General features: G+C 31.1%; 2 protein-coding genes across 16 annotated transcripts in view; one reads left to right on the forward strand and one right to left on the reverse strand.

Moving 5' to 3' along the window:
- The window catches only part of mamo (maternal gene required for meiosis), a 198,240-nt gene that overhangs the window by 125,079 nt on the left and 54,245 nt on the right, over nucleotides 1-18,916 (reverse strand). Inside the window, exon 4 of one of the 12 annotated variants that reach the window (XR_015272289.1) lies at nucleotides 10,591-10,808. The exons of the other annotated variants lie outside the window; for them this stretch is intronic. The gene's annotated coding sequence lies outside the window, so the exon portion shown is untranslated. Of the gene's footprint in view, nucleotides 1-10,590; nucleotides 10,809-18,916 lie in introns of those variants that run through there. 12 annotated transcript variants of the gene reach the window in all.
- LOC110179454 (uncharacterized) lies at nucleotides 13,728-15,409 on the forward strand. Of its 4 annotated transcripts, none has more exons than XM_086835658.1 (5): nucleotides 13,728-14,104; nucleotides 14,582-14,877; nucleotides 14,935-15,029; nucleotides 15,097-15,217; nucleotides 15,285-15,409. In XM_086835658.1, the coding sequence occupies exons 1-3, from the start codon at nucleotides 13,910-13,912 to the stop codon at nucleotides 14,963-14,965; spliced, it is 522 nt and encodes a 173-aa protein (XP_086691784.1). In that variant the 5' UTR covers nucleotides 13,728-13,909; the 3' UTR covers nucleotides 14,966-15,029; nucleotides 15,097-15,217; nucleotides 15,285-15,409. The 4 variants fall into 4 exon arrangements, with proteins under 4 accessions (XP_086691784.1, XP_086691786.1, XP_086691785.1 ...); XM_086835660.1 differs by having other exon boundaries at nucleotides 14,585-14,877; XM_086835659.1 differs by lacking the exon at nucleotides 15,097-15,217.

Consider the following 18,916-nt stretch of genomic DNA (forward strand, 5'->3'; position numbering starts at 1 on the left):
TGGCATCGAACATTTTTATGCGACTCCAGCGGACGCTTTGTCAGCCTTAAAGGGGGTTTTTCTTTCAGGGGGATCTTAACTGTGCAAAATAAATTTTAAAAAATTATATACGAGTGCGGGTGCGGCTTGAAATGAATCAAATTTTAATTTTATTCAGGTTTTTAGATTAATGTTTAATCATTAAATATAAGAATAAGGTTTCCATTCTCATATTTCCCTGGGAAATGCAAACATACTCACAAAGAGTCACTATATTTTCTTTTTGCCTAATTTATTTCTCGTTGAATCAAACTTTTACTTAAAATAAATTATTAAACTATAAAAATAATCATACAATTTGTTGTTTAATTTGGAATCATTAAAAATTAGGTTAAGGCTCATTTTCTCATTTTATTCCTAAGAAAAATCTACTCCAATGATCACAATATAATTTCCATTTGACTTATTTATTCAACGCTGAATCTATTTTATATTTATATAATTTTATAAATAAATTTTCACTCGTAGCAAATTAGGTTTTAAGGATTTTCTAATTTTCTCCAAGTAAAATAAAAGATAATCTCCTGCAAAGACCACTATATATTCCATTAACTGTCTTATTTTTCATATTTTAATCAAACTTAAATTTTATTTGTTTGATTCATTCATTTATTTTCTTTTCTAAATTTTCCCAAGGAAAATCTCCTGCAAAAGACCACAAATATATTCCCCCCATCTGCCTTATTTTTTCATCGTTTATCACGCATCGCTGTCAAAGTGTCACTTTAGCTTAACGTTGGCAGGCGATATCTCACAAGGGAGGGGGACACAGGTAGTAGAAGAAGTTGGTAATAGTAGTTGGTAGTAGAAGTAGTTGCTGGTTGGTAGTAGCAACATCCTCAGACCACTCCTTTACTTGGGCAACTCTTCTCCTTTTTTTGTAACTGCTGCGCACGCGTAATAACGCACAACAGCAATGGCAACAAAATCACGTTAATGACAGCCAACGACGACGTATAATAAATGGTTCAAAAGGGGGTTTTAAGGATCAGATTCTCTCTCTCTATCCTCTTTTTATCTCTTTATCTATCTATTTCTTATTTTTTTGTGACATATTCCTTAAATTACACTACATTTTTATTAAGAAATATTAATAGGTTCTTTTAAGAATATATTTAAAACAATTCAAAGAAGTTGAATAAAAAATATTATGACTTTAAATATTAAAGACTTAGTAAAGGAAATTGTACAAATTAATCACTTTTAATGTCAATATTTTTCAGTAATATAAAATATAAAAATTATTGCTTGAGGTAGATATTTTTTTTTTTCCTTATCTAAATTTAGGGGCATCTTAGTAATATTAAGTTAAGGTACATGCATATCATTATGTACAGTAGATATATAATATATAGGATAAATACTAAATATACTATATATACAATATATACAATATATACAATATATACAATATATACAATATATACAATATATACAATATATACAATATATACAATATATACAATATATACAATATATACAATATATACAATATATACAATATATACAATATATACAATATATACAATATATACAATATATACAATATATACAATATATACAATATATACAATATATACAATATATACAATATATACAATATATACAATATATACAATATATACAATATATACAATATATACAATATATACAATATATACAATATATACAATATATACAATATATACAATATATACAATATATACAATATATACAATATATACAATATATACAATACATACAATATATACAATATATACAATATATACAATATATACAATATATACAATATATACAATATATACAATATATACAATATATACAATATATACAATATATACAATATATACAATATATACAATATATACAATATATACAATATATACAATATATACAATATATACAATATATACAATATATACCATATATACAATATATACAATATATACAATATATACCATATATACCATATATACCAAATAGATTTATGAATATTACTCTAAAAGTAACCCTCTCAGACCTAATTTTAATACCTTCCCCTGTAGGGAGCACCCACTGTTTTCTTGTTGAGCTTCTTTCGTGAAGAAAAGCAAGGAAGCTTGAGGAGGAGAAGGAGTTCCCCAGGCATTGGCTCCTCTTCTCTCTTCATTCATTTAGTTTTTTTCTTTTCCTTCAAAGTCTCCTACCTCGCAGATGCGCCTCAGATTCGCCCGCGGGCTTAAAATCTCGACCGCTGTTTTGTCACATCATTATCAGGCATCAGGCACTTGCCACAAGGAGCGACCACGAGAGACTCTGTTGCATTTTCGACATTATTGACATGACAGCGAGACTTTAGCAGGTGTGAAGGAATTCGCCTTGCCTGACACTAAATCATGCTCGCCATATACGCATGAGTGTGACTGTATTGCACTGTGTCCGTTGTGGAGTTTTTTTTTGCTTTTGCCTTTTTTTTTCCCCCACTGCGCATGCGGAACTTTTGTCGGCGGCTTTGATTGCAAGTCGCAAGACGATGATGATGATGATGATGTTGCCACCACCAGTGGCGTTAATAAAGTCATCTAGCGGTAAACACTAGTCGGCAAAATCAAGGTGAAGGAGGTGGAGTCGGTTGACCAGAATATGTAGGGTGGGAATTGTCAAAAGATGCAACACATGTTGCAAGTCAGGTGTAACTGTAAGGCTTTTCCATATAATAAGATATAATTTTGCTTTTAGCACTTATAATTCCCTAAATGTCTCTAAATAATAAATAATAAATAGGAAACCCCTTTTTTAACCATTGCAGGGTATTATAATTTCAGTCAGAAGTAAAAATGCAATGAAGTAATCATTTCCGAACCTATAAATCATATATATTCTTGATCAGCATGATCAGCCGAGTTGATCTAGCCATCTCCGACAGAAAAAAAAATTCTTAATTTTTTCAACATTTTTGAAGGACTAACTTTCTTAAAATTATCGAAAAAAATTGGAAAATTTTTTTTTTTTTTTTAAGTTTTCCCTTAGTATGCAGATTTATAAACCTACAAAAAACTAACATAGCACCGCTTTCCGATTTAAATTTAATGCATTTTTGACTTAGCTATGAGATTTTTAAATTTCGATAGTCATATAAAAATAATTGCTAAATTTATACCTATTCTTATACCTTTTAGGGTATTTCATTTTAGTCAGGAGCTTGCAACATAGTGAAGGAGGCATTTCCGACCCTATATGTCATATATATTCTTGATCAGTACCAACAGGCGAATCTTTCTAGACACCTCAGGGAGAAAAAAACATTATACATTTTTTCGACATTTTTTAAGGGATTAAATTATAAAAATTGGAAAAAAAAAATCGACAAAAATTTTATATTTCTTAAAGTTTAAATTGAGTATGCAGATTTATTACCCTAATAAAAACTAAGATGGGAAAGCTTTCCGAATTGAAATTAAAGCATTTTTGACAGAGTTATGATAGATTTTCTTTGTATGGGTATATAAAGTGCGGTTTCCCGAAAGTTAGTTTACTTTCTTGTTTTTATTTAAATTATATAAATTGTCAAGACCAGCTTCTTAGAAATTAAAGAAATATGTATAAGCTGGTCTTGACAATTATATTATTATATTATATCGTTCTTGATAAATTCTAAAGAAAAAACACTATTTAAAAACCCATTTTAAAGCTTGTCTTTTAATCTATACTAGTAAATATAACATAACATAACATAGTAACCTATGTTATTCCTTTTAATTGTATAAAAATTCAAAGAAAAAGTTTACTCATTAAATTATCTTAAAAAATATATGCTAAATGTTTGTAATTTGTAAGTCTTATTTAAAGATTCTCTGACAACCACAGACTCAACACCTGCTGTCCAGTGTAATCAGCAATGTCAATTGAAACGTTTAACGAGAGCAGAGAGGAGACCCAATACCCAATACCAATAACAAAACCGAAACCGAAACCGAAACCAAGACGAAGACCATTGGATCGCCTTTGATAGCATCGCTATGGATCGCCTGATGAAGTCCCAGAGCAGCGGACACGCAGCATGAAGTGGATGCAACACAACACCAACAGCAAACAGCAAACTGCAACAAAAAAAAAGTGCGGCAAGGCGGCAACAAAGTGTGCGCCTTGTGGTTGTTGCATGAATAATTCATAACAGCGGCAACAGTTAATAACTGAGCTGCAACAGCAGCAGCCGCAGCAGCAGCAACTAAAAAAAGTGAAAGCTCATAAGGCAATCAGTCAAAACGTCATCAATAGAATTAAGTAATCAACTCGGGGGACCCCCAAAACGGCATCAGACGGGACTTGCCTGGACCAAAAACACTGACCACACACAACAATGGTCCAGCAAACTTACTACCAAACAATACAAAACAATACAAAAAAAAATGCTGGTAAAAAATAACAAACAAAAAAGGAACAAAGCCAAAACTCCACACACACATTGATTGCGGTCCAAAAAGGAGTCGAAAAGTCGACAACAAAAAGAGGCGCGAGTGGCAGGACCACCAACAAAAAAAAAAAAAGGTAAAACACTGGAGTAATAATAAAAAAAAATACAAAAAAAAAAACAATAAAAAATAAAAACCAAACCCAGAAGGAGGACCAAAAGAGTAGCCAGCAGCAGCAGCGGACACAACGGACACAACGGACAATCCGGACAATCCGGACAGCAGTTGGAACAGCAGTTTTTTGCTTATGGCCTTCTTTCCTTTTATCTGCTGCCTGTTTCCTTTTTCTTTTTTTTTCTTTTCCCTTTTTTTAATGCAGTTTTTTATTATTCTTTTTTGTTTTTTTTTTGGCAAGTCTTGGTCTTGGACCTGCAGTTATTGTGGTTTGACCAGTTGCAGAACCTACAATACTGACCACAAAACGGGCCTTGGAGTGGAGCAGTGAGAGTTGGAGAATTGGAAAAGATATTGGAACTCCTTGAATTCAATTCGATTCGATTCTGTTCAAATTATTCAAAATCATTCAACAGGGAAGACAGTTTTCAATGGCAAATTATTAATGTTTCTTATTTAATTAATTTATACATCTCTATTTGATTAACAAGTTCCTGATACTTGGGATTGTAGAAGACTTAAGATTTCATTATCACTCCAAGACGCTATTTAGGTTTACCCTTTCCCACGCCTAATATAAAAATAAGTTTGTAAGAATTGTATATTATTTATAATATTAATATTAATATTTTATAAATTTATTTAATATGTAAAATATTTATTCTAATCCTATTTATTATTCCATTATATTTGTATGCCCTCTTATAGTTTCAGTCAAAAGCTTGAAAAACAGTGAAGGAGTCATTTCCGACCCTATAAATCATATATATTCTTGATCAGCATCAACAGCCGAATCGATCTAGACATATTCGAAAGAAAAAAAAATTTTCGAAATTTTTTTCATCATTTTTTTAAGAGGTTTGGCTGACGAAATCGTACGAAAAATTAAAAGTTTTCAAAATTAAAAACTTTAAATGCAGATTTGTTAGCCTTAAAAAAACTAGCACAGAAACAGTTTCCAAATTAAAATTAATGCATTTTTGACTTAGTTATGATATTTTGAAAACCTCTAATTTAACCAAAAAATTAGCAAATAAAAATATTGATATCATATATGTATCTATCTATCTCATTTTCCTTTTCTTTTTAAGTAAACTACATCCCAAGGTTCTCTTAAAATTGTTTGCAATTATATGTTTACTTTTTACCCATTTTAAATTGCTCCATTTATATATTTCATGCAAGAAACTATAAACATTTATCCCTAAAACCCCTTTTAATCCCCATAATTCTTCACCTTTAATTCCCTTTTGGAACCTTGGCTTCCCCTTTTTAACCATTTCCCCTTTAGACTAAACGAACCCACTGACCTTTTACATTATTTCAATTAAAATTCATTATGCATTATCTTCGTGTCTATTCCGTCGCTTTCGATCCTTGTTTACATATTTTATTTTTTCTTCTTTCCATTTCACGTTGCGTTCTCCATTTATTTATTTTTTTTTTCTCCTGCTCCGAAGTGCAATTAAAATAATTACGATAATTATATATAGTTACAGTTGCAACGAGTAGTGAAGGAAGGAAGGAAGGATAGACTGAGGGCAGGACACTCCTCTGGCCATGGAGGGTGCTTTGGACATTATTTTATTATTTATTTTATAGATTCCGGCAGCATTTGTCGCCAGACATGCAAACTTGGCAAGCGAATTACGCAGAAATTGCCATGAAAATTACTCGATTTAGTCCTTGGTCCTTTTGGTCCTTCTTAACCCTCTAAAGAGGGGGCTGGTCACATAATTAACCGTGGCAAATAATTAGCATAAGTAAGGGGCAGGACTGAAGCCAGCTGGAACGTGCCCAAAATAAATAATGTAATAAAAAAGCAGACAACAGCAAAAATGCCAAAATGTATTTCCAAAAAGGAGCAATAAATATATACTTTATATAAGTTTATAGACATATATATATATCTGTATATATCATTATATGTATGAATATATCCCTATATCCTTTATATTTTGGCAACATTATTCTTCCCTTTCCTTCTTTGATTCGTTTCATGTTGACTGCTTGTCTTTATCCTTATCAACATCTACCGCCTAAGGGTTATCCTGTACTTAAGATGGTAATTTCCAGGCCAAGGGGAACGTTTTTTTTTAATTGCTTCAATGAATATTAAACACAACTAAATAATAACTTATAAATAAGCTATAAAACACTTAAAAATATATATACTCCACCGCTTCAAAACAAATTCTACAATACATTCTAAGCAAAACCGCTAACATATTTTCACCCTGAGCAATTCTTCTGGCTTTACTCATCTTCTGCACAATTCTTCTCATGCTCCACTTTGATTTGCTTATCAAGATCAAAGAGATCGCTGCTCTTGGCTTGGCTTCTTTGCCATTTGAAACAGTCAGAAGAATTGAGGCTGAAGAAACACCCGCACACATACACAAAAAAACCAAATCTGCAAAAAGAGCCTAGATAGATTCTGAATGTCTGTCTTCTAGACCTGCAATTTGCTTTGGCCTCCAAGTTCAACTAACATTAAAAAAAAAATACAAGTATTAAATAAAAAAACAAGAAAACAGGAGAAGAAACTAGGAAGCTGTGGAGAAGAAAGAAAGGCTTAGAGCGAAGACAATTCAAGTTGCGTGCTCTGCGTGAGCGTCGTGCGTTTAACTGACTGACAAACTGACAAACTGACGAACGCCAAAACTGAAACCAAGAAGTTGAAAAACTCCAAGCCAAAGACTACGATTTGAAGACTGAAGACTGCTGCGGCAAAGCCTGAAGACTGCAGAGCAAAGAATGAAGACCGAGACTGACTTGGACCATCATCCATCCGTTTATTTCTGACTTTCAGAGCGGCAGTTGTTATACACATGCAAAAGCACATAAAGAAAATGATTCTTAAATGTAAAAGTAATAATAAAAAATAACGGGCGCCATAAAAAAAAGGATTAAAATCGGGCGCCAATAGTAAGGATTAATAGTTGGGCGCCAATACCAAGGATTAATAGTTGGGCGCCAATAGAAAGAAATAAAATAAGGAACCCAAAATTAATTTGTAGATAAATAAAATAATATTAAAAATAGTAAATTAGTTAGATATATTAAATTCCTATTAAAAAATTACCCAGAACTAATTTATAAATATAGAAAAATGTACTAAAACAATTTTAAAATCTGTATTTATTTTTTTGTTTAAATAGAAAAACCAACAAATAAAATTTCCCAGCATAAAAATAATTTTAAACCTCTATATAATTTGTTGCTTAAATAAAAACCCAACAAATAATATTTCCCAGCTTAACATCTCACATTAGCAGAGTCTCTGCTTCCTTTCCTTGTCCCTATTCTCTGTCCAAATATTTTTTGCAGTGCATTCAAGAAGAGACTACCTCCCCCATTCAGCTCTCCTTGGGCCACACCAACACAATTGAAATTCCTTTGGCGCAGAAATTGCATTTCACGCTGGAAATGCGTGCTCTGCGTGCAGCACAAAAACCAAAACCAAAACCAAAGTGCAACAGCAACGAAAATTGCAATTGCAACAGCAACAACAAGAGCAACATAAGGGGGAGATTCAGTGAGAAGAAAGAACAAAATACAAAAAGCCTCAAAAATACTTAGGGAAGACAAGCTGCCAAGATGCTCTGTCATAATTTAGTTAATTAGATTTTAAAGCTTAGGAAGAATTCAAAAAATAACTTCCCTTTTCTACTTAAAAAACCTATTTCTCCTGTCTCAAGGATATATATTTAACCTTATATTAATTATTCAGATTTTAAATCAAAAAAGAAAGAGTAACTAGAGGCTGGTAATATTTCTTAGACCAAAATCAGTGGGAGGTTGCCAGGTAGCTTTCGGGGTCTCAAAGTGTAGGTGCTCTGCCCGGAATTGTGGGCTGCATCTGAGTTCATTCCGTCATGCCGGAAAATGCCAAAAGCACAACACTTGCAAAACCCAAAGAGAGAAGAAGATCCCAGAGAAAAGAGGCATAAACATATAATATTTTATGCACTTGAGAAAAAGAGTTCTATTTGCAAATTTTTAGTCATAAATTTAACAGAGAATGTAAAGTTCCAATAGAACTTATGCAAAATATACTTCATTATAAAGTTTTTTGAGATTTTGAAATTTATAAAAAGTACTGAGAAGGTTTAGCGAAAGAAGTGCAATATGACTTATCAATAAAAATTAATTAAATCAAAAGTTGGTAAGATTAGATATATCAATCAATTTCCAATTTAAATAACAAAAAAATACCTGAGTTAATGTTTAAATATCGGTGTTATCGAAGCTATATATCAACAAATTTGTATTTAATTTATTTGCCAATTTAAGCTATTAAATTGTAAATTGGCGATGACCTCTTTATATCTATTTCAAATAGGAAGATGGTTTTATTTAAGTTCAGGCTCGTTTAAGGCTTATTTAACTTTGGAAAAATAAATAATACTATATATAAAACAAAGTATATGAATATATCGATATTTTCTATGCAGTTTCGATAAATTCATTTATTATTTTATATAATACTATTTATTTACTAATACTATTTATTCTTATATATTTTTATACCCTTGCAGGGTATTATAATTTCAGTCAGAAGTTTGCAACGCAGTGAAGGAGGCACCTCCGACTATATAAAGTATATATATTCTTGATCAGGATCAACAGCCGAGTCGATCTAGCCATGTCCGTCTGTCCGTCTGTCCGTCTGTCCGTCTGTCCGTCTGTCCGTTTCTACGCAAACTAGTCTCTCAGTTTTGAAGCTATCTGAATGAAACTTTGTAGTTAGCCTTCTATATACTCTCACTCGTATATATGTCGGAACGGGCCGGATCGGACGACTATATCATATAGCTGCCATAGGAATGATCGTAAAATTTTTACAAAAAAATTTTTAACTTTTTCAGTTTTCAATAGAATTGGATCAAATTTAAGATATAGCCATTTTACTATACTCTACAATTTTGTGTAAAATTTTATGAAAATCGGACCAATATATCATATAGCTCCCATAGGAACGATCGAGAAATTAATACAATTAAATTTATAACTTTTTTAGTTTTCAGCTGATTTTCATCAAATTTAAGGTATAGCTATTTTATATTAGTCTTAAATTTTTTGTCAAATTTTATGAAAATCGAACGACTATATCTTATAGGTGCCATACAAACGATCGTTTGATGTAGAGGAAGAATGCAAATCTGTGAATGTAAAACTGCAAATATAATATGTATAGGTGATTGAAATGAAAGCAGGTATTATTATTCATTGTTTTTTAACACAAATATATATAATTTATATTGTATGGATTCCTATTCATAGAAGTTCTATCTGCAAGGGTATATAAACTTCGGCGTGCCGAAGTTAGCTTTCTTTCTTGTTATATTCTTATATATGTATTATATCTTATTATATTCTTATTCTTATTTATTTCTTTCTGTATTTGAGTTTAGATCGCAACAAACTCTACCTTTGAGATATTATTAGACTTAATTTTACTATGAATCAGATTGAAGTAGTTTTTCCTTCTTAATTTCTTTACTTTTCAGATTTTTTATCTCTTTGTTCCCTGAAACATTGTCATATTTTGCTTTTATTGCCTTTGTTTATACTCAATCACTAACTTTGCCACTTTGTTTGGTTGTTTATTTTTCAATTTTCTTCCGAATGCAAAAATCAGAAACTCTTATTTGTTGTTGTTTTGGTTTTTTGTTTATTTGTTGACATATGCAACTTTTTGTGGCTCAAGCAGACACAGAGGACTCCTTGCCACAGATGAGGCAGCAAAATTTTGTGAAGCTTTTGTTAGGCTTTAATTAGTAAACAACATAGTTCTCACTGATGTACTCTCTAATTAATTTAAAAAATATAGATTGCCCAAAAATCCTTATGCATTCCCTGTAATAAATAAATAAATAGCAAGAAAAGTCACTCAGTTTTCCCCATGGAAGCCAATTAGGGAAACTCATTTGATCGATTCCCATTTTCATTAAGCTTCAACGACAGCAGAGCCATTGAATTATTTCCAATTGATTTACACTTGCACTCTTTTTTTTTCTTACCCAACCCTCTCTATATATATTATATATATCCGATGCTACCTTCTTTTTTACTTTTGGTTAATTTTTGAGTTTTTTTCCCGGCATGACGTCAAGTTTGCTGGCGCCCATCCTTGTGTGTCAAAATCGTTTCTCAAGGGTAAATGAAAAATCCATTAATAAATAAACAAGCGCCACTCACCTGCAATGAGAGAAAGAGATGGGGGAAAAATACGTTAAAAAAGAATTTCATTAAGTGCAATTGGTATAAAAGGGAAGAGGTAGGGAGTAGAGTAGGGATGGTTCAAAAGGAAAATACAAATAAAATTATAAATGGTAAATAAAAAACGAAGGAGAAAAAATGAGCAAACTGATGGCCGGCAAAATGGCGGACACTGTCATATATACATATATAAAAACGCACATGTGTGTTACCATACACACACACACACACACCAACAAATACACCAACAAGTACACCAACAACCACACATGGACACTAATAAGCTGCCGAGTTTTGCGTGTGTCAACTTTTGCACTTTTTGCGCAAATGCAAATTGTGTAAAAAACAACAAGGAGAAAAAAAAGAGATGAAAGAAAACATATTTTCACACGAGACATCTCTCCCTCTCCCCCTGCCCTACCCATCTCCCTCGCACACTGCACGCTCCAGCGATTCGTTGGGCATGAAAAAAAAAATAGGGAGATATATATATACATATATACACGGATATCTACCTATATACACCTGTTTATATATGCATATATGTTTACCTCTACTATAACTTTATTCCAATGGCCGCCTGACTGTCCCTTTCTCTCTCTCTCTCTCTCCCCCTCTCTTCTTGTCTCTTTCCTTCCCATTGCAGTTCTTTACGTAATAACAAATAAAAAAAAAATATAAAAAATATATAAAAGAGCCCCCCGTTTTCTGCATATTGAATGTCTACGAATAGTCCAAATATTTGTTGTTAAATCGCAAAACAGGACCCCAAACAAAAAGCAATAACAACAATAATATAAATGCAACTATAACAAAAATAACAACAACAACAACTAGACCAACAAAAAAACAACAACAACAATGTATAAATAAAAGAGTAAATAAAAGCAACAACATAAAAACAAAAAACAACAACAATTGAAACACGCAAAGCCCAAAGACAAGGCTCAACAATGTACACTGAAAAGGCAAAAGCTTCAGGACATCTTTTCAACAATTTATAATAAATTATAGTTTATAATTTAATTTACAAAAAGGAATTTTTTAAATAGGTACAAGATAGTATCTATGGAATATAATTATAATAATTAATAATATATAGTTAAAGTTATCGATATTATTATTGATAAATAATCATCATTTATATTATATAATTATAATTTTTAAAATATACATATATAGATTAATACTCAAAGAGAACTTTATATCAATCATGATTTATGTGTCTTTGCTTTTATATGTTTTATAAAATCTATTAACCATTATCATTATCATTATGAAAATAGTGCAACATTTTTTAATGTCTTGTTAACAATTTATATAAATATATATATTATATTGATTTGTATACCCTTTCTAGGTATTATGATTTCAGTTAGAAGCTAAAAACGCAATGAAGGAGTCATTTCCGACCCTATAAATCATATATATTCTTGATCAGTATCAACAGGCGAATCGATCTAAGCATTTCTGACAGCAAAATAAATTTTCCAAATTTTTTCCAAATTTTTTAAGGGGTTTCATGGTTAAAAATAAAAATAAAAAATTGAAAAAATTAAACAATTTTGTAATTATTAATTGAGTATGCAGATTTATTAATCTTGTAAAAACTAGCACATAACAGTTTTCCGAATTCAAATTACTGCTTTTTTGACTGAGTTATGAGTTTTTTTAACTATGATTTTTGGGATAAATTATCATATAAAAGTATCGATAAATATTGATTGAAAAATGCGACAATTTATGATCGATTATCGGCTTTAAATTCAAAACATGTTAAATATCTCTTATAAGTAAATTTAATATATATATTTTTGTGTTATATATATGTAGCTTTTGTAATTCGTATAATTGTTTTTCCCTATTAATTTTCTTTATATTACAAACTCTTTTTCCTGCCAGTGTAGGTCAAAGAGGAGGCGTGGTATGTGCTGCTTCTTTCCTTTCCTTTCCCTTCCCTTATTTATTTATTTTTTTTTTATATTTAGGAGAGGCTTTGGGTAGCTCGATTTCAGCTAAGGACATTCACACACACACGCACACACACACACACACAAGAAGCTAGAGAAATACACACTATTCTTCCTGTTCCTATTCTTTCAACAACCCTTCCAACCCTTTCTCCACCCTTACGCTACCCTTTCTCCTTTTCATTGCTTCTTTTCTTACTTGCCTGGTTGGAACGCATTTAATGGTCGAACAAATGCTTCAGTTTTGCCATTGAGGGTGAGAACTCACACTCACAAATAAGGGTTGCTAACCCTCCCAGAGTGTGTGTGTGTGTGTGTGTGTGTGCGGGTTGAAAATAGTTCAGTAGCTTGAGTGTGTGTTAGAAAGAGAAAGGTTACATTTAACCCATTGGCAGCCATTTTTAGTTTTTGGCCCAACCAAAAAGGGGGCCTAACAAATGTCCTCCATGGAAAGAGGAGAAGGTCTAACAATAATATAGATGTAATAAAATATTAAATATATATAATTAAAAGTTATTTAAAGGCGTATATTTGTTTATAATAAACTATAGTAGGTTTTATCCTGTAGCCTTTAATTTCCGTTCAAGTTTCTTGATCAATCAAAGTGCTTTGTCACTGTAACCACTTATAATTTTGGATTTCTTTATTGTATACTTTCTTCAGGTAATCAAACAATCAATCAAACTATCAATGAATTAATTAATTGAGGCATGTTTTAAATGCAGTTTGAATTGTTCTCTTTCTTATTAGAAATAAATATATAATTTATTAAGAATATAACTAAAATGTAACTTTTATTTAAAACATACAAAATGTAATCAAAGCAAACTATGGAAATATATATTTTTACGTAGTATGTCATGAATCGAATTTCGCCTTCAAATCCCAGTAAAAAGTTTACCTGGTAAAGCTAAAACTTACTAAAATCAGTATATCCGTTCCGCTTCTACGAGTAACATATAAAATAATTCGTTAGCTCTTCAAACCAACCAAATATTTTTAATACAAAAAGTGAAATCTAAATTTGAAAAAAAAAAAAACAGAAAAGTTTTGATATAATACATTTATTTTTTGAACAAATTTTTTTTACTTAATATCGGGAAAATCGTCATGTCAGGCTTCACACCCCAAGAGATGGATCTCTCGCCCCAGCTGCTAGAGGCTTTGAAACGCTTCATGCCCGATGATGCAACCGTTATGGAGTTCTATGACTTGGTCGAGCGAGTGCAACTCATACTCGGCTGCGATTTGGAACGGGCCATCAAGGAGGCAGTAAAGCAATGGCCGGAAATGGGAAGGCCAAAAGTAAGATTTTAGTAAAATTCTAGATGACTTTTCGGTTGGTAATCGATTGAAATTGGAGCGATTCTTTGGTTGATATACGATTGAAATTCGATTGACTTTTCGATGGTTATTCGATGGTTATTCGATGCTTATTCGATGGATATTCGATGGTTATTCAATTAATTCTCGGTTAATATTCGATAGATTATCGGTTGATATTCGATTGGAATTCCGTTGATTCTTCGCTCGACTTTTCTGCTGACTTGTCCGTAGACTTTTCTACTGCTGACTTTTCGGTAGCCTTTCTGCTGCCGTTTCTGCTGACTTTTCGGTAGCCTTCCTGCTGACTTTTCCGTAGCCTTTCAAGCTGACTTTTCTACCAACTTTCCTGCTGTCTGTCCTGCTGTCTTTCCTACTGTCTTTTCCTCTGACTTTTCGATCAATTTGTTACAGATTTTTGTTTGATTTTCATTTGACATTCTTTTAAACTTTCATTAGCAGGAACGTCGTCCCGAGGTGACCCGTCCGCCTGTGGCAAAGGTCGAGGAAGAGGACGAAGATGAGTTCGATGAAGAACCCTTTGTGGAAAAGAAGGTCGCACGTAAGCCATTACTGCACTGCTCCACCAAACGCTGCCCAGGACGCGTCTTGGCGAATAGCAGAAGGTATCGCCAGATGAAACTAGCGCAGCAACAGAGGAGACTTAAGAAATTCACCATTTTTCTGACCAATTTAACAAAGCGAAACCTTAGGGCTAGACGCCGTGAAACTAAAGCCAAATCGAGAATTTCGAGGTAGGTGGAAGAATTTCTTATCAATATACACATATATTTATATATATTTTTTTTAAGATACAACAAGAAGCATGAATCAGATGCCTAAATATATCAAAAGCCCCAAGATATGTATGTAAACTTCGATCCAGAGCACAATGCTACATTAAGATGTATGTAAATTTGGATCACGGATTTCTTATCAATATACTCATATATTTATAAATATATTTCTTAAAGGTGCAACAAGAAGTATGAGTCAGATGCCTAAATGTATTAAACAGCCCGAAAAAACTATGTAAAGTTCACTAAGAAACAATCTTCAGAGAAGGACGCTACCTTAATTTACTAAATTTAAGATGTATGTAAATTTGGATCACGGATTTCTTATCTATATACTCATATATTTATATATATATTTCTTAAAGGTGCAACAAGAAGTATGAGTCAGATGCCTAAATGTATCAAACAGCCCGAAAAAATCTATGTAAAGTTCACTAAGAAACAATCTCCAGAGAAGGACGCTACCTTAATTTACTAAATTTAAGATGTATGTAAATTTGGATCACGAATTTCTTATCAATATACTCATATATTTATATATATATTTCTTAAAGGTGCAACAAGTATGAGTCAGATGCCTAAATGTATCAAACAGCCCGAAAAAACTATGTAAAGTTCACTAAGAAACAATCTCCAGAGAAGGACGCTACCTTAATTTACTAAATTTAAGATGTATGGATTACGAACCACGAACAATCGCCGGAGCAGGACGCTACTACACTAATTCACTAAATTTAAGATGTGTGTAATGTTGGATTACAATTACAGAAACGGACAACCGAAAATAAGGATTCACTTAATTGGATATGCCACACTACTAGACATATCAATACAATATACATACCAGAAGATGTGTAAGTCAAGAGCCAACTTAAGAATTTTATCCTTAAGAATTATAAATTTAAGAGTTGTAAATTTATGTATTGTAAATTTCAAGTTGGACACAACTATTGTAACAAAATTCCAAGCCATCCATGTCCTGACTTTTGTAAAGAATCATAACCAAGATTGGTACTTTCAAGGACATTTTATAAAAAAAATTTGGAATCTGAAGAGAGATTTAAAGTCCATTTTTTTTTGGGGGGGGGGAAGCTGTGGGAAGTTTTTTGAAAAGTATTAAAAATACCAATAAAATATATATTAAATTGTTTTATATATATTCTGCCTATTGCTAATGCGTAAATGTCTCTTGGAAAATAACTTCAGGAAACCGAAGCTTATATAGCCTTTAAATTTGCAGTTGAGTTATAGGATCGTATCGGTTATTAGGCATAACTAAGGCTTCAAATATTAGCATTCTTTGAAACAATATTGTTAATGTTTTTATGACAATTTTAACAAATCAGAATTTAAAAATCGCATAACTTGCACAAAAAATAAATCATTTTATTTCGGAAAGCTGTTTTTTTTTTTTTTTTATTTTAATGATGAAGTCCCTTAAAAAATTTTTAAAAAATTTCGAAAAAAAAAATTTTCTGCCGGAGATACCTAAATCGATTTGCCTGTTTATGCAGATCAAGAATATATATGATTTATAGGGTCGGAAATGATTCCTTCACTTAGTTTTAGGCTTCTAACTAAAATTATATTAACCTACAAAGGTATAAAAATATATAATTACTATATAAGAGTGCCTAAGTTATATTCCTAAGGAAAATTTATTATTTATACATTTTATAATTTACAAAATTATAGATAAAAACTTTAAATAAAAAAGGAAAATACTTATAGATCTATAGTTAATATTCCGATTTTAGAAACAATTGAAACAAAAAAAGTGTAAAAAGGCCTTTCAAATCCCCCTATAAATACTATAATTAATACCATTCAGATCGCGAACATGAAGAAACAATTTCATAGGCAATTTTAATGATATTCTTTTTTCTCATTTTGTATTGTTTTTTGTGTATTTTTGTTGCCTTTTTACCCCTTTTTTACCCCTTTTTTGTAGCTTTTTTTCCTTATTTTTTTTTTACTTGTTTCCAAGCGGGCGCAATCATTTTGATGAACCGTTAGTTAAGCACCAAAAACAACAACGGCCACAATAGCTAATAAAACATTAACAGCAGCAACGCACACTCACATAAAAGAAAAAAATAGCAACAAAAAAGATAAATAAAATAAGCAAAGGCGGACAGGAAAAAAAAAATTCGCAAAAAAAATCGGCAGCACGCAGGCAGTTGAGCATTTGACCTAAATTCGGGGACAACTCTTCTTCGTTTTCTACTCATTTTTTTTTTTTTTGCAAACGCGCTTTTGTGCGTTACCCCAAAAAAAAAAACATAGAAAAACGAAGAGAAAGAAATAAAAATTAAATAAATAAAAAAAGGGGCAGAGCAAATAGAAATAAAAGAAAAGACAGAAATTCGCAAAACGGCGGCTGCTAATTTCGCGAACGAAAACAAAAAAAAGAGGCACAAAAAAAAAGAGGCACAAAAAAAAAAGCATTTCAATTCCGCATAGAGAAAGAGAGAGGGAGAAAGAGACTGAGGAAAGAGAGGAGAACAGAAGAATTAGAAAAGAAACAAGCCTGAAACAACTGTACAAAAGTCAAAGGCATTTCATTATATTTTTTGTTTTATTTTTATTGTTTTTTTTTTCTTCTTTTTTTACTGCCTATGTGACGAATCTTTAGTTTTTTACGGTATATTTTCGGAGAATTTGTATATTTTTACCTGTCTTCTGGTAGAAGAATTCAACAAGGCTAAAAGATTTGGTCAGGAGATTAATATAAACTATTTAGAAGATTCAGAGAAAAATTATTAAAGAAATGTTTAAAAATATTTTGAGCAAGAATTTATGGTTTATTATTGTTTTTTATTTATAAATACTTATAGTTTCCTTTTATTTTCTGTTGAATTTACTAGAAAATAACTTATTACAATTTCTTTCTCTTTTGCTTTAAAGAAAAATGAGATTATAAACAAAAATAAGTTTAATTAAAATATTAAAAATAAGTTAATTTAATATTTTATATTATATCCAACCTATTCCTCAACTTTCTGAGGGGTGTTTCAAGAGATTTAAATTTATATTTCGTTATAAAATATTAAAGATATAAAGAAAATAGTAGTAATTTATTAGATATATTAAAATCTATAGTTCTAAATCTATAAACCAGAAATGAAGATCAGTAAGAAAAAATAATTAGAAATCTAAATATAAATAAAACAATAAATAAACAGAAACCTACATACCTATTTAAATTTATAACCTATAAATCATTATAATTCTATAGAAATATTTCTATAATAATTGTAAAGAATTAACCAGACCATATATTTTATTACTCTTTTATACATTTTTATTAAAATGAAAACCCTAAACAAACTTATTAAATGACAAAATAAAGTCTACAAAAAATTCTGTATTGTAGAGCTCAAAATTACCCCTAAAACTCAATAAAATATATTTAAATTTAACTATAACTATAACTATATAATTTATTACTCAAATTTTGGGTTTCCCAATTTCTCCTTCGTTTTTTCTGGTTTTCTACACGTGTTTCGAGTTTTTGTCTTAATTTTTTTTCCTGTATTTTTTTTTGGTTGACTTTTGACTTCTAACTGCTTTTGGACCGTCAAACTTATATCTAAAAAACCAAAAAAAAAAATCTACATATGAATGTGTGTCTGAATTTTTCTTTCTGTCTTTTTTTTTAAGGCGCTAACTAGGCAAAAGCCACCAAGTTTAACCCAAACATTTTTTGTTTCCTCTTTTTTTTTAGTTTTACTTTTTTTTGGGTGCTGCTTTGTTTTGTTGTCAAGCTGCTGTCCACGCAAAAAAAAAGTAAAGAAAATAGCAACAAATCCAGCAAGAGCAAGAGTACAACGCCGATTACGCAATGCGTTCAAAAACACACACACACACACTGAGAATAAAAAATATACACACACACACAGACAAGGTTTTTGTTTCGTTTCCGCGATCAACGCGCTCGCAAAAAAAAAGAGAAAAAATACACACACACACACTCACACACACACTCACAAGCAAA

This window comes from Drosophila serrata, unplaced genomic scaffold, assembly GCF_035046125.1.
Source record: "Drosophila serrata isolate PLE 108 unplaced genomic scaffold, ASM3504612v1 contig_276, whole genome shotgun sequence".
Classification (NCBI taxonomy): domain Eukaryota; kingdom Metazoa; phylum Arthropoda; class Insecta; order Diptera; family Drosophilidae; genus Drosophila; species Drosophila serrata.